Genomic DNA, 16,127 nt, shown 5'->3' on the forward strand with positions numbered 1-16,127 from the left:
CATTTTCATACAATACTTACTCAATTTTATAACATCAGTGAAATATGTTAGGCAGTTAGTTCTAAAAAATTACTGCATTTTCAATCAGCTAATGTCATTTGGCCTTCAGCTTTGCTCCTTACAGATGTAAAAAATTCATATTACAACTTGTTATTTAAATAAGGAATTCTCTTGACTGTTAAGAAATGCCAACTCACACTTTTATGTCATCTAGGACCTTTATGAGTAGTAACAGTGCAGCAGCATCTTCTCCTACCTAACTCTTAATTTTAGAGTGGGTGGAGAGAGGACAAGTGGGGAAATCTGGCTTCAGAAAGCTGGTCTGGAGCATGTATATCTCAACAAGCTCTTGCACAGCATAGAGACAGGTGGTTTTTTGGAGTTCAATTCATTTATATTCATGTCCTCTTTTTGACACTGCTTGCAATTTTAACAGCTCAGGGTTTTATGAGCTGAAATCCTTCCTTTTCCCCATACATAGATAAATTACTTCAGATTTCTACTATTGCTGTGACCAACCACTGCTTCCTTTAAACTTCAGAGCTTCAAAAGAAATCTGTAAACCCATAACTAATATTGTTTCTAGAAATTTACCAGTGACTTGAGAAAGATGTGAGTAGGAGCTGAAGGAAAGGACACAAACCCCAAACTTAACTTTAGATTATATGTGTGATTTTGAGTGAACTGTCAAAGATATACACAAATACCTACTGCAGTTTTGCACAGATGAAGCAGTGATTTCTGTATGTGTGTGTGTGTATATATATATATATATAACATTCTACACATTACAGAATTTGATCTTTCGAGAGCCAGACTTTCTTTTTGTAACTATTCATTTTAAAGTTTACACATATATTCTGAATTACTTATGCTTCTGGTTTCTGCTTTTCATATGCCATTTTTTTTGAAGAAAAAAAAAGGGGGGGGATTTTTTATTCTCACAAATACATCATGATGTGTCTTGATTTTTAGGTTAAATTTCCAAAGCATTTTCTCTTTACCCAAGAGCTGTGATTTCACTTTTAAAGAAGGAAGGAGAAAAAACGAAAGGATACAACAGGATTTAAAGCTGTTCTTTTTCCGAATAGTTACTTCAACAAAGATCAATAGCGTATTTTTTTAAATGCTATACTAGTGTTTCAAGGCTGCAGGGGGCACTGACGCACTGTATATCTACAGTACTGCAGAGCAAGAGTCAGACAGGATATGATTAAACAGTCCTGCAGGTTACAGATACAGAAAAAACACATAAACTATTTATAATCAATTTAAGTTTTGAGAAATTAGGTAATTGTAAAATATTTATATGAATTTTGGAGGCAAATTAATGTTTCTTTTACTGGTAAATATATTTGTTTTTCTGCTGCAGTCAAGTAGTTGTAGGGATAAGACTGTTTTCTTAACTTTATAACCAAGGTCCCTTGAAGGATGATATATCTTTCTAGTATTGCATTACTTAATATTACAGCCTTAAACAAACAATCCCCATTCCCTGCAGAAAATAAGATTTTGCTTAGCAGCTCTCCAGAGAAGACCATTTATTGGCTGTTGATAATAACTTGTTTATATATTAATCAGCCAATACAGATACTATCTGATTCACAGACTCATTTAAGTAAGAATGTATTACAGTAAGAAATAAACATATATTTTAAGAAATAATTATATATTTTATCAGTTTATTCAATATTTTCTATTTTAGGACCTAAGAATAATGGGATCTAAGAGGTAGAGATTTCCTGATAATAAGAACATATGAAAATTTATCACTCAGCAACATGTGCTATACATGCAACCATGCCTGCATTATCTATTTTACATTCAGTACTACTTATTTATTCTTTAATTCCTTCCTTCCTTTTTTTTCTTTTTAATGCAGCTTACATCAGAGTTTCATCTCTTCTGTTTATCTCAGATCTTCCTATTTCCTGCAGTTACAACTGTACTAAGCCTAATAAGTTATGGCTGTCTAAAGGATCCTTTCTAGAAAGACACGCAGTCTAATTTTAACACAGCAACACATGAAGAAGCCACTACTTCAACTGGCAGTTTGTACCAATTATAATCATCATTCCTGTTACAGCTTTTTGGTTTAGTACCAATTCAGCTGTTCTGGGTACAGCTTTCAGCCACTGGTTCTGACGTGCTGGTCTCTGCCGAGGTAAAGAACCTCCTCTGTGTCCCGCGTTTCTCCTCATTAAACATACGTGCTATCTTCATATACACTCCAATCACCTCAGTCCTACTTTAGAAAAACCCCAAAGAGACTGGATTCCTACAGTAGCTTTCTGCATACCTTTTTTAAAAAAGTATCACCGATTCCTGTGAGGATTTTTAATTATAACTTTCATCTTTCGCACTTTTTAGGTACTGCTCCAGTGCACACCAGTATGCAGTGAAATACGGTACAACCAGTATCACAATCAATAGTGCACACCGCAATGAAATTGTCTTCCTCCTTTCTTGTTCAGACACACAGAAATCACATTTGCCATTTTGCTTCAGAAGCTTACATTGAGTTGCTTGTCTACATTAACTAAACCTAACTCTTCAGGACATTGTTCTTCCTTTGGGGTTTGGCCTCTTTAAAGAGAAACTTCAAATCTGAAGTTTTGTACAAACTTAATTTCAAAAAAGTAACTACATATTTCCTTTTTTCAGGCTTTCCTTTTCCTATAATAATTAAACCTGCAATGTTTAAGCAATTTCAGAAGAATTTTATTTTACTGCAAATAGCTTTTATGAAGTTAATTGGATATTAATATATCAAATTTTGGTTTATAGGTTCATAATACATATCACTACAATGGACATCTTTTGGATATCAATAATATACGGGAATTTTTAAAAAAAAACCTGGTTTTAAAACCTGGATTCTCCAATAGTTTTTAGATGTGAAATGGACAGTGTTATTAAAAGTGCTCTGCCAAAGAGAAGCTCAAACCATCTTTTTAATTGTAAAAAATGTTCAAAATATTTTTCAAAAAGTAGAATATTATTTGTGATGGATTTTATTTTCTATAAAAACACACAAGGTTTTGTGATGTTGTCGATTGTTTCACTTTTAGCTTTGTTAAATGAATTTTTTACAAACCCACAAATACTTTCTAAGTCATGAAGTCCTGTGGTCTAGTCACTGACACAGTGAAGGACACAGGACAGATGCCAGCAGAGAGCCGCTAGACAGAACAGAACTGAACTTCCAAACTTTTCTCTCGACATTCTGGCTGTTAGCAGTTGAAGGCAACTCTTATGATTTCTTACTACTTTTGTATGGAATTCAGAAGTGAATCTCAAAGATGACAAAAGTCAAAGAGAAGGAATTATACTGATTCAAGCTTCCAGTAGGCAAATTATTCCTTACAGCATGACTCTCATTCTTACTTATTCTACCTAATATGCCTCTCTTCACAATACAGTCTGGTATAATAACAAGAGCAACTACATCTCCATTACAAGGCACTCTCTGCACATAACTTGGAAGTCATGGAAACCTGCTGCAAAGTTTAATTATTTGTGAGTTTATAACAAAACACTTTTTTCTCTATTTCTGGATTTCTGTAATTGGAATGACATCAAATGCTAGCACTAAAGCTAAGTGTGACTGTAGTCCAATAAGGAAAGCATGCAAGATAATTTCTTTTACTATTCATTTGTTTTTTAGACAATTCTTCCTGTTATATACTTGGCTTTTCTGAACCACTGTTCATCATAAATTTAAGACTAGATATATAGGGAAATATTCTTAAAGCAGAATTCTGTCAAACCATCCATGCACCCATCTGCAAGTTTTAGACGGGTAGAAGAAAATCGAGATTATTTTTTCTATTCTAAGACAGTAGAAGATGAGGGTTTTATTATTCGCATATCTGTCTGGCTAGAAGCCCAAGTGATTATTTCAGGAAGCTACTGAACCATACCACCTGATGTCTTGTGTCACTAAGATAATTTTTCTTAAGCATTAAGGTAAAGTTTCCAAAAAGTATTGCCATGGCTATGACACATGATATTATTAATGCTGTGAAAAACAGATGTATTGAAGTTTCAAGAACTTTGAAAAATGGCTTTAAATTTAGTTTTTATTTTGTGAATCTGCTGCGGTTTTATAGGAAATTTGGGATGTTCTCAACCCAATCCCTTTTTTTAATTCTAGCAAAACCCTTCTATTTTCATGTTTATAATAGTATTTTGGTTTTAGGGGAAGCTGTGCTGAAATCTGAAATGAGAAAGTTACATTCACACATGAGAAAATGAGTCTTTCTCATAAATCTTAGAAGTGTATTTTCTTGATACAAGTTTTTTTCATGGTTTTACATTTCAAAAGCTAATCATGTTCAAAAACAGTTCTTGCCTGGATGACAGAATTTCTAGGGAAGTATAAATCCTCGAAGCAATTTGGCAGAAGGTAAATGAACACTGTTGTTAACCTAGAGCAACCCAAAATGTTGTGGCAATCTGTAGAGTTCCTGGAGCTACGATCTTTGATGGAAAGCAAAAAAGGGGTTTGGACTGTAATGCCTCCCAGAATTTCTGAACTACCCCATGTTGGTCCACTGAGCTCTGTCACTTCCTTAACTCTCTTATCTCCTGTGTCAGAACTGGTGATGATCTACTGACCTGATAGGCAATCCCTCTTATTTCCACTTTTTCAGAATGTGCTGTGGATGGATACAGCGACTTTATACACTAATCACAGTTGTTTGTGGGGCTCTGAATCTAGCACTCAACGTAAAGAGGCCGAAGTAGATATAGATTTTTTTGTTGTAACAGAAGTCTTAAACACATATTTCTCCTTCCTAAAGTATTTATGTAACAAGTTCAGTTCTACACTGTGAGTTTTCTGATTAAAGCTTAGCACTGTATTTTACTGATGTATAAGGGGATCGATTTATATGCAATGGTTAAGTATTTGGGCTGAAAGAAGCTTTATAAATTCCTTTAATAAATTTGGCAATCATATAGAGTACAAATCACCAGTAACTGGAGATATTCAATATTATATAATTGCACTAAAATAGGTGCAAAAGTGTGACATGAGTGCATAATAGCATTTCTCCAGTGCTGGAACATTTTCTTTAGCACACGAAACAAATATGCTATAAAATAATGAAGTATACATAAACAGTAGTAGAAAGACAATTTCATTAAAAACCCTATGAGTCTTATTCATATCAAAATTTCCTTTCTGTGCAACTGTGGCAGAGTGTTTTCCAAAATATTTAAGTGAGGTATTTATTTGCAGTAGCACACTGCCTCAGACTTAGGCATTGGCATGCATACATTGACATACATACTTGCAAATGCCTCCTTGATAAAACCAGAAGAAAAAAATGCATGGTATCCTTTAACTTTTTTGTTATTAGCTTCCATGCAGGTACCTGGCAATTCCAGGAGAAATCAAGATCTTGTTACAATTATTCATTACAGACACACGAACAAACAGTGACTGCCACTGAATTCTGTTGACAGGATTAAGAAACAACCCTCTGTTGGTATAACACACATGCCTGAAGTTACAAAAGGGTAAGTAAGGTCAAGATAAACATCACCAAAAATTATTATTAATCTTTTAGAAATAAAGAGTTGCCTCCAAAAAGGTTGGTGTTAGTTTTGCGGTATGCTGATGAGCGGCAACCCTTTCCAGAAACAGGGAGAGAAATGTAGTATTTACAAACACACATTATCTCACCTGCATGGATTTGTCTAATATCCATCACAAACAATTTCCACAGAATACTTCAAAAGATTAAGCTAAAGGCTTACACAACAATCTACAGTAATTTTCAGGATTTATAACAGTAGGGAAGATTAGATCTTTTTTGATCTGTCACTTTTTTCTTTTTTCTTCTTTTTCAATACTGAAGTCTGTATCATTGAAAACTCATCATCTGAACAGAAATGCCAAAGGAGGGAGAAAAGGTAACAGAAAAATACCCAGAATTCATGTACACACAGAGAGCACGAAGAAAATTGCACAGGACAGCAAAACTCACAAAGGAAAAGAAAACACTGCAAACAAATGTTGTAAAAGATGAGGGAAATCAAGAAGGGCAAATCAAGCAAAGGGGATGAAAATATATAAAAGCAACTCAGGCACTGGAAAAGGAGGAAGGAGCAATTAGAAACACACAGAAAAGGTTGTCAGCCAGCAAAAGCAATAGATGAGAGAGAAAAAGGTAACAAAAGAAATGCATAAAGAAGATGCATAATGCTTGTTATCACTCTCTATGTTAAAATTGCAAAGAATTGTTATTAACATAATATCGAGCATCATATATGTGGTGAATACAAATGAATGATGTTTCTGAAGCTTTATCTTCAGTTCTGTATTTCAGAAACACTTAGTCCAATCTCTATGTTAACCACAGAAAATCTGTTAAAGAAATAAAGCTAAGTAGCGTCAGTATTGTTCATTTAATCATTTTCTTCTACAGTGTTGAGGAGCACTATATATTCTTCTTTTTTTCTTCTTTTTGCTGTTTCAGAATTAAGCGCATAACTCCAAACTGTTAATGAAAAAATACAAACATAACCACCTATGCTGAGACGAAAGAATATAACTTAAAGTCTGAATGATCTCTCTTTCACATGTAATAGAAGCTCAATGATTCTCACAGGATCTTGCATTCATTCATGAACTAAGATGTAAGTACACGGAAGAACTTAAGTCTGGAACTCTGTGATTTCCCCTTCAGGTTTGAGCCAGCTTGTACATTTGATTGAATATAACATTTTCAGCTGAGGTGGATTCATATGACGAAACTCTTTAACCTTACTTGAGTCTTGTATGGACACTTATGATGAACTCTAACACACAGCATGCACCACCATAAGCGCTTTTCCTTTCCCAGGTGTGGAACGATAACTGTTTGATTTTCACAACCAGCTGAAAAATAACTTCCAGCGGACCAAACTTTCCCTTTTTCAAAGTATACAGTTCATTCCAAAGACAGACATCAAACATCTCAGATGCCTGGTGTCAGATGCTCTGAGTTGTGATATTTTATAATATTCTGAAAAAGCTGGAAGTTCCACAGAGGAAGAGACATGCTGACAAATTGCACAGGAGGCTGAACTTCACAAAAGTGTTAGGGGTCTGTTGGGATGTTTGTAAAAATACCGCAGACAACTACAGAATGGAAAGGGGAGTACTCACACATAAGGAAGGGGATTTAGAGCTTGTTGGAAAGTGGGTAAGTGAGGGGAAAGTGGAATTGAGGGCTTACTGAAAACATGTAGAGATCTCCAAAATGTATTGCATAGCTCCTGAGAAAATTGCCATGCATTAGGAAACCCATCAGTCCTCTTGATGGAATGGAACTTGGGTAATGCACATTCAAGAGCCTCTTTCCTAAATGCAAATAGCAATCAGAGTCTTTGCTGAGATGAAGCTCAGTTTTAGCCTGGAAAAAACATCTTAAGATAAATTAACAGCAAAATAAAATCTTTTAAGAAATCAACTGAAAATCTGTCCAATGGGCAGTAATGAAGAGCTCAGCTTATTAGCTCCTGTCTGTGAGTGCAGATCAGCCTTGTACATTTGCATTCATCAGTAAGACTCCTCTTAGGAAAACAGCAAACAGTATTTTTCTGTTTCCTAGTTAGGAATTTTTTTAAAAAAGAACAAATCATGGCTTGGATAGATATATGTATATGCATATACATATGCACATGCATATGTATATGTATATATTTTATATATGTGTGTCTGTGTTTGGAAGCTTTGAATTTACTACATGCAGTACACTCTTACAGGAATACACAGCAGTCCTACCTCCCAGACACTAAACCAGAAGTGAGCTGCAGTAAACACCAGCTTTTAATACTGGGACTCAACGCTTCATTTATACCTGTCATCTGAACTCTACCTGAAAGTGATAGTCATTTATCCTGCAAATCTATTCCAGTAACATTTTCTGAAACACTTAGAGGAGCTTTACATTGCATTAACACATTGCAAGTATCTTACTTGTTTCAGAAGAAGGAAAGAGTAAAAAAGATTTCATTTCTTAACAGTTCTCATCAGAGATCCGTTATTTCCAATTGCCTCTTCTACTACTGTTGGCCATTATAGAACTCTTTTAAAATTGCCTATATATTCATAGCTCTGAGACAGGAATAGTTTAAACAGAATCTTAAAATAAACTTTGACAGGATTTACATAAGTATATAGTCTAGCATAATTCTAGAAAACTACCTACTGGAGGCTGACCTTTACTAATTGATACAGTTCTATTATAACCTTTCCTGAAAGCAAAAGCCACATAGCTCAGAGGACTTTTATGGCTGCAAATCTGCTCTCAGAGAGTCAAGCTTGAATTCATTCTCCTGATCATACCATTATTCTGCTGTTTCCTATTCCACCTTGGTTACATCTTACGGCAGAAAGCTCTCATGAGCCCTCAGTGCAATACATCCCTTCGAGCTGTTCTCTCCTCCTGTGGTGTCATCTGTTATAGCATATCTATGAACTCCAGGCTTAAACAGGGATGCATGTGATTAGCAGAAGGATCTGGGCCATGACCTTACAGATTAACTGAGTTAGAGCCTCATGCTTGAAACCTCAGCGCTTCTGAGCATGCACAGAAATCCTGCATCTTTCAGAATGATCAGGATTATTGCAAGTTTTAAGGTCTTAGATCTTATCCAATTGCCCAGTGCTGCCTTTATCAATTATCCACTTGAATTTAAGCAGAATTTAGCACCTGATTCCAAAATGACATGAAAGGAATTTCCATGTTGTCCCCATCTCCCATTTAGTTCTACCAAGTTAAAATAATTCTCCTCCTTTGCAGTCTATGATATTTGCATTACAAAATATGAACGCTAAAGGAACAAACAGCATTCTTGCCCTATATATTTAGGGCATTTTAGACAGCAGAGAGTCAGATACATATGCCAGTGAAATTAATGCTACGGCTTCATTTTTTACATTTCTTAACTCTCAAAAATTTAGAAACAGTAACCTAAATTGCATTAATCTCTGAGATAAGCAACATGGAGTATATAATATCCTATGAAAGGTACTGACTTGTCCTGAAGTAGTGATGCCAATAGTTTTGAAAAGGTTAATGAACTGTATCTAAAATTTGTTTTTGAAAGCCCTCTATATTCCTTGCATATATTAGCTCATCCTTTTGGTATTTTAAAATTCAAATAGATCCAGTTAAAAAAATGGCAGAACACATTTGAGTAAATTTCAAACCTATTAAAAATTCATAAGCTTAAAATTTACTCGCAAGCCCATACACTTTAAGAAGTTTCTGCATGTCTCCCTTTGGCTGACCTTCTACACCACAATAATGAAGTAATCCATGCTGCTGGGGAGCCAAGAAGTAAAAACCCCTGCAGGGCAAGTGAATGCCACTAGAGTATGGCTAAATACGCAAAAGCAGGGGCATTCAGAAGGATTAGAAGTCTACAGACAGCCGATGATAGGTAGAAGGTCAATTAAAGAAAAATTACAACAGCAAGAACAGAAATACTTAGTGCCATTGAATGATAACTACAGGGATGTCCTCACAGGAAGAAATTGGATTGCTTTTTCTGCCACATTGTGGAGTACTCTATTACTGCCAGGCAGAGCCAACTGCAGCAATATTGCATCAACAGAACCATATGAATTCTGCAAATACAACAATACAATAAATACACCAGGCCTTCTAGTATTCACCAGCTACTCCTATTTGCAAAATATATTATCCATTACTGCCCTATTTAAGCAACTTTCTTCAATCACTTTCTCCTTCCCCAAACAGATCTCTCTTCCCAAGAAGCCTGTCTTACAAAAAGAGAATGGCAGCTGGGCTTCCCAGATGCTTTCTGGGAAGCAGAATTTATATGTTAGGACTGATGACGGTCAGGAAGCATGTGGGTAATACCTAAAGTGAAAAGCAAAGGATGATGTAAGCTGCCATGTGTGGGCAGATATGAAATTTATGTGTCACAGGGCAGGGAATGAGTGAGGAGAACGCTTGCCAGGCTTCCCTGACGTCCACTCCTATGGGACAACCATGCCACCAAGGGAAATTCAAACTGATTTCAAGTCTGTTTCCCAGCTTTTCATAGACGGGAATAGCTGCGATTTGGACCAGGATGGAGCCAGCTCTGTGTGGACTGCATGGGGCTGGACACTGTCAGGCTCATCTAGAGCATTCTGGAACAAGCAGGGAGGTAAAAAGAAGATGCTGTCCAGGACAGAGGATTGAGGAGGCCCAGCAGCCTTCCAGCAGCCTTTTGTGTACAAGACTATTTCCATGGTTCCTCTATACACACTATCATGCCATTTTACTCACCTGATCAGTTCCATATACACAGTATTTGCAAGAAACAGCCCTAGACCGTCATCACTGAGTTCTGATTCAAATAAAGTGATCTTTAATAGCTATATCATAACTTATCAGCCATATTTCTACACTAATTGACTAACTATGAAGAGAAGTATCAGAATCAATAGAAAATGCAATGAATCTTGGCATATAATTCTATAGATTATAATATAACAGATAATATAGCATTCTAAATTAAACAAATTTGAAAAGGAACAAAACCAAATTTGCTCATACACCTTCTCCTTCCTGTCTATATCCCTCTATATGTTATATAAACAGACTGGACAAAGCAGATCTCATTGGTTTTTTGGTTCTTGAAGGCTATAGGTTCTTAAATGAAAGGTTATATAAACTACACAATAGGAAAAGCTGAAAAAAGAATGGCATCAAAAAGCCCAAGGATGCAGACACCTACCTCAGAGAAAGTAGTATTTTCAAGAATGAAAGCAAGAATAAAAGATGGTAACAGTCCTGATTTTTAAGTTATCCCTCTTTTATCTAGTAGTTTAAAAACCAGAGCTACATCTTGCCTAGGATTTGGGACACCGAAGCTCTAATGTCTGTGCAAAATGGGGAACAATTTCCTAATCTAGTAACCAGAGGAGACACCTGAGATGGCTTATGATTTTTTCCCAATAATTATTTAATTTCTAATACATAAATAGTCCTTGAAGTTCAGATTCCGCCCCCCCCCAAGTTAATGCCTGAATTAAAGGCATGAAGTAGCTTCCTCACTTGCTTTCATCCCCATGAATTTCTGTTCTGCACAGAGGTGCAGTTCCATGGACAGGAGTATGTGCCCCCATTTTGGAGGAGATCACAGTTCTGGCTAGGAGAAAACTCTATGCAGAAAGGCAAGAGTGGAGCCATCACTTCTTTTGTAGCTGGGGTTTGTCACAAGAGAGGCCAGAGTTCTGTATTTTGTGCAGGATTTACACCCACAACTGTTTGTTAAATACACTTAGAGAACATCTTCCAAACAGAATGCCTTGGGGAACTCAAAGGGTGCAAAGATTTATTTCTTTGTCAAGTTTGGACAAGGCAATGACACTGAGCTGCTGTTCTAAATAAAAAAGGTGGCAGGTCGGTGCAGGTGTAACAAGCTGAACTCTGTGGTCAGAGTAAGTTTTACTGGCGAGAGCTTAGATGCCTAGGACTTGAGGCAGGTGGTTGGTTCGATAATGGGTCTGATGTTTACACTCCTGTCATAACTTTGAGTGTGATGTGTTTAAGTTCATTAAGGGGCTTGTGGCAGAAGTGAGTGCAGAGTCCAGATCTCACGGATCTTTAATGATCTAGGCAGTTACAACTAGCTTTATAACATACTGTTTAAGCAAGCACATGAACATTAATTAAACCGTTCTGTAAATTTTAGGGAAAAAAATCAAAGCCATATATAAAAAGGCTTATACAAAATTCTCCAGGGATACAGGACATATGTCCTATGACTAAAATCACACTGTTCTGAAAGACTTCATGATCTACAAATGCGATTCATCTCTACTTTCTTGTTTTCCACTTTTCCATGTTCAAACCTTTTATATGCCAGAATAGAAGCCTAATCTACACCATTGCCTCTGTATAGCTTTTTATTTCAAACAATGCATGACCAACAGCAATGTGAATATGCAAAAATGAAACCAAGTGGGGGTTTTCATGTATTCAGAAACAATGCTTTCCAGCATTTTTCACAATCTCATATATAGTAAATGTAGCAGCAAGTCATCAGTATTAGTTAAAAGATTAATGGAAATCCCCAAACCATGAGTAGAAACACAACCAGCACATCACTCCACTTCCCACTCCTGTATTTTGTTGCAGATTACATTGATTAGTACACTATGCTTCAGCATTCAGTGGGTGAAAAGTCACTCTAAATAAGCCTTCAAGCTGAATTTAACTACCCTGCAAAAAGCATCTTCCATAAAGAAAGTACTTCAGAAGCATAAAAGAAAGCACAATATCTCTCTATGTAATATTTTTTTTCCTGTAACCACTGTTGAAATTATCTAAAATGGTCACCCTATTTAAGGAAGAAAGCAAAATCAACACAAACAGTTTATTCTGATTTGAAAAGGCACAGAGGGTAGTTTACCTGCAATTGTCGACATTATTTCTTCCCACAGCGTTAGAGAAGTTGAAAGGTCCCACATTATTGATTTCTAAGACTTGTATACAGCCAGTGAAATTGTAGACAGGTCCAGGTATCTACAAAGGAGAAAATGCACACAGTTCTTCTGCTTGTTGTCATTGTGAACTGTTTTAAAAATAATGAAGTTTCTGCAAAAGAGTTGTAACATAATTTAAGCCTGCTACTGAAGAATCCTCCTGGTCTCCATTTTTTCTCTAAAGAATTTCTATTAAAAAAATGTAAATGTGAAAAGAAATTAGAGCAAGATAGGCAGTACTGACTTAAAAATGAACTCATAGAGTTTTGGATATGCAGACAGCACCACAGGTATAGTGAGACACCAGCAAAAAGTACACTTCTCTAACAAGGTATTTATTTCGTACAAATGAACACAGCTCATGGGGAGTGGTCTACTTTTAAGTTTACTACTTCCATGCTTGAAAGTTTATCTAGTACCATTAATCATGCTTCAAAGATGCCTAAGGACCTACTGAAAATGGGAGTCACTGTAGGGGCACTGAAAAAACACAGAATAATAAATTGTTGTGCATATCTCGCCATCTAAACAAATAACACTGACACAATATGTTGACAGGTATTATAATATATAAACAAACCACCCAAAATGTTGTAACTGAGACTTTATGGACTGGACCACCGGACTGGGACAAGTTCCTGGTCACACCACATCACGTGTACCTGTCCTTGGGGACACATAAGAGGCAGGACTCCATTGTTTATATAATAATTTTCATGCCAAAATAACAAAAAAGTACTGCTAGGACTGTCCATGAAGATGAAAGTCATTGACACATTCAGACGGGCCCTTGGGAGACTACTTGGGAAGAAAAGAAGTGGAAGAGGGTATGGCCTGAGGCACGTAAATGAACGCTGGTCATAAGCCCATAGGAGGAGAAGCAGGTCTTGGCTTGGTCCTTACCACTGCACAGGACCTGTTCCTAACACTGACCACAAAGTCAGGTTTAGATACCTGCAGGTTTAGATACCTGCAGAAACAAAAAAAGAAAGTCATTGCGGTCATCATTTCATACCAGGAGCACTACGTAAAAATGAAGGAACTTTTTAAAAGGAAATTCAAAGGAAAATTCCCAAAGAGTAAAGCACATGCAGATGAATACTTAAAACAGGCTATCGGAGTTCTGCAGAAAATGTAAATAAACTACTAGAAGAAGAAAGACTTTAGACCCCCTCAAAACCCAGAATGTTTAAATAGCAGGGTAAAAAATGTTTATAATGGCTAAAAAGACATCCTTTAAAAGTTGAGGTCACGTCCAAATGAAGGAAAATAGGAAGTCCTATAAATGTTGGCAGTAAAATCCCAATAAAGCAGGCCACGTAAAGAAAAATAAAAAGATCTTGAGGAATAATTTGCTAAAAGCATAATGGTGAGCATTAAATGTTTTTTAAAACCCAACAGGAGCAGTAAGCCTGCCAGAAAGGCTGTAGGGCCAATAGACCATCAAAGTATAAAAAGAGTGTTCAAAGAGATAAGGCTCTAGCAGGAAATGTAAATGAACTCACCAAATCAAAATTTAATGTAGAGGAGCTCTGGGAGGTTCCCATGCCAGAACCCCTTTTTAGTAGGGAGACATCACAGATCTGTCTCAAATTGAAATATTACTGAAAAAGGTTTTAAAATAAATTAACAAAGTGAACAGTAGCAAAAAAGAGAAAGACCAAATAGTGTTTTCCTGGAATCCTAAAGGAAATTACTGTGGTCAGCACCTAAAATGGCATCCAAACCATGGGAATGGCAGATGTGGATTTGGGGGTGTGTGTGTGTTTGTTTGTTTTGGGTTTGTTGGGTTTTTTTTTTTTATTTTTATGATTTGGGAAAGGGGGACAAGACTAGGGAATGCAAGGGCGTATCTCAAACTCTGGATCAGTAAGTCCCAGTTCCATTCCAGACAACCATTAATAACTACGTTAAAGAGCAGAATTAACAGATACATAGATGAACATAATGTACCAGGGAATAGTTGAGATGATTTCTGAAAAGGGAAATAGTAACTCACAGGAGGAACACTGAATATGTGAAAAAGGATGCCTTGGCACATAGCCTTTGATTTCCAAAAGGCTTTTAACAAGTTTCTATGCTAAAAGATTCTAAAGTAACTCAGTCACCCTGGGATAACAAGGAAGGCCTTCAATAAATGAAGAGAATGGTTAAAAAGGAAGCAGAAAAATTGGAAATAAATAGTGAGCTTTCTCAAAATGGAGAGCCCCTAGAAAGTCCCTCAGCAATCTGTATGAGGGTCTGCGCTCTTCAGCATCTTCACAAGTGGGTCAACGTGTCCTGCGTTACTCAAGATAGCAAAACCAAAATCCTGAGAAGAGGATTTCACAATATGCAAAAAATTCACAATATGCAAAAACTATAAGGTATGTCAGGATGATAATACATATGAGCATTTCTGAACAGAGAGTAACTATATAAACTAGGAATCTTTACTCAGGAAAACCCACCATTAAGGAGAGTTAGAACAGAGTATTGTGCAGATGAATAGTTTTCACAGTTTCTCACAATACAGAATCGGAAGGACATGAGATTACATAAATCAGTGTGAAGATGAAAACAAGGTAAAGGGTGTACTTGTCATACAACTCAAAATTAAGCTGTGGAACCCTGCCATAGGATGTTGTGGATGGTATAAGTCTAAATGGGGTCAAAAATTGGTCAAATTAATGGGAAGAAATTTTTCCACAATTGTCTTCCTTATCTCTTTTCTTATCATTAAATGTCATAAAAAGGATGGCCTCTAGCCTGTATATTTGCCTTCTTCCTTACCAGCCAGCAAACCACATTTCATATTGTGATGGCTTCTTGATCCGTCCAGACCCTTGAGGTAAAAACCACCTGCCCTTTTCCTTAAAGGAAAATGAGATTTTGAAAGACTGAAAGCTTTTAAAACTATGTTTTACTAGAACACAAAATACTGAATTAGAGCATGGCAACCACTTAATAGATTTCCGATGTGCTGGGTGAGGTAGATAAATCTCCCACCTCCCTTCTCTGTCTGTGTAGGGAGGGCCCTTTCCTCTAATCTTGCTTTTTAAAAAGTTCGGTGACTTTGGTGTCAAAAACATTTGGTGTTCCAGAGGCACACAGCTGCTTCTGGGTCCCAAGGAAAAAATTCCTTATTGCCATCGCTTCTACACGATGGCTGAGAGTCACCTCCACTCTTCCAGCAACCACCCTCTTCCTCTGGGGACTGCCCCGGTCCTCTTCTTCCCTCCCCAGGCTTTCCGCCCGGGGCTGCTCCCAGCTCCCTCGGAAAGGGAGAGATCTTGGAAAGGGAGAGATCTCTCCCTCCCCACCGGGAGACAGGCCGTGCGAGTACCACGTGCCTGAAGCAAAGCAAATTGCTTTCCTCTGCATTGCTCGGCCGCTCTGAGACATAACACGCCGTGCCGTGCACAGTAAGGAACATGAACCGTCCTTCCAGCCCACGGCGGGGCTCAGAGACGTTCACTGACAGCTCACCGTTCACTTCTTCAGCAGCAAAGGCTTAAGGGCAGGTAAGACTTTAAGACAGACACATTAGAACCGTGCGACAACGTGGAAAGCTATCCAACTGTTTGAGGAGGCATCTGAAGCGAGCGGGACGGGGACGGTCGGCTCTCTGTGCAGCGGAGACGTT

At 37.1% G+C, this 16,127-nt stretch overlaps 1 protein-coding gene across 1 annotated transcript in view; it reads right to left on the reverse strand.

The window, feature by feature from the left end:
- Positions 1-16,127, reverse strand: part of EYS (eyes shut homolog) — a 938,397-nt gene that overhangs the window by 209,497 nt on the left and 712,773 nt on the right. Inside the window, exon 36 of the mRNA XM_069804576.1 lies at positions 12,430-12,542. Coding sequence (XP_069660677.1) covers positions 12,430-12,542 — 113 coding nt within the window. The remainder of the gene's footprint in view (positions 1-12,429; positions 12,543-16,127) is intronic.

This window comes from Haliaeetus albicilla, chromosome 17, assembly GCF_947461875.1.
Source record: "Haliaeetus albicilla chromosome 17, bHalAlb1.1, whole genome shotgun sequence".
Taxonomy (NCBI): Eukaryota; Metazoa; Chordata; class Aves; order Accipitriformes; family Accipitridae; genus Haliaeetus; species Haliaeetus albicilla.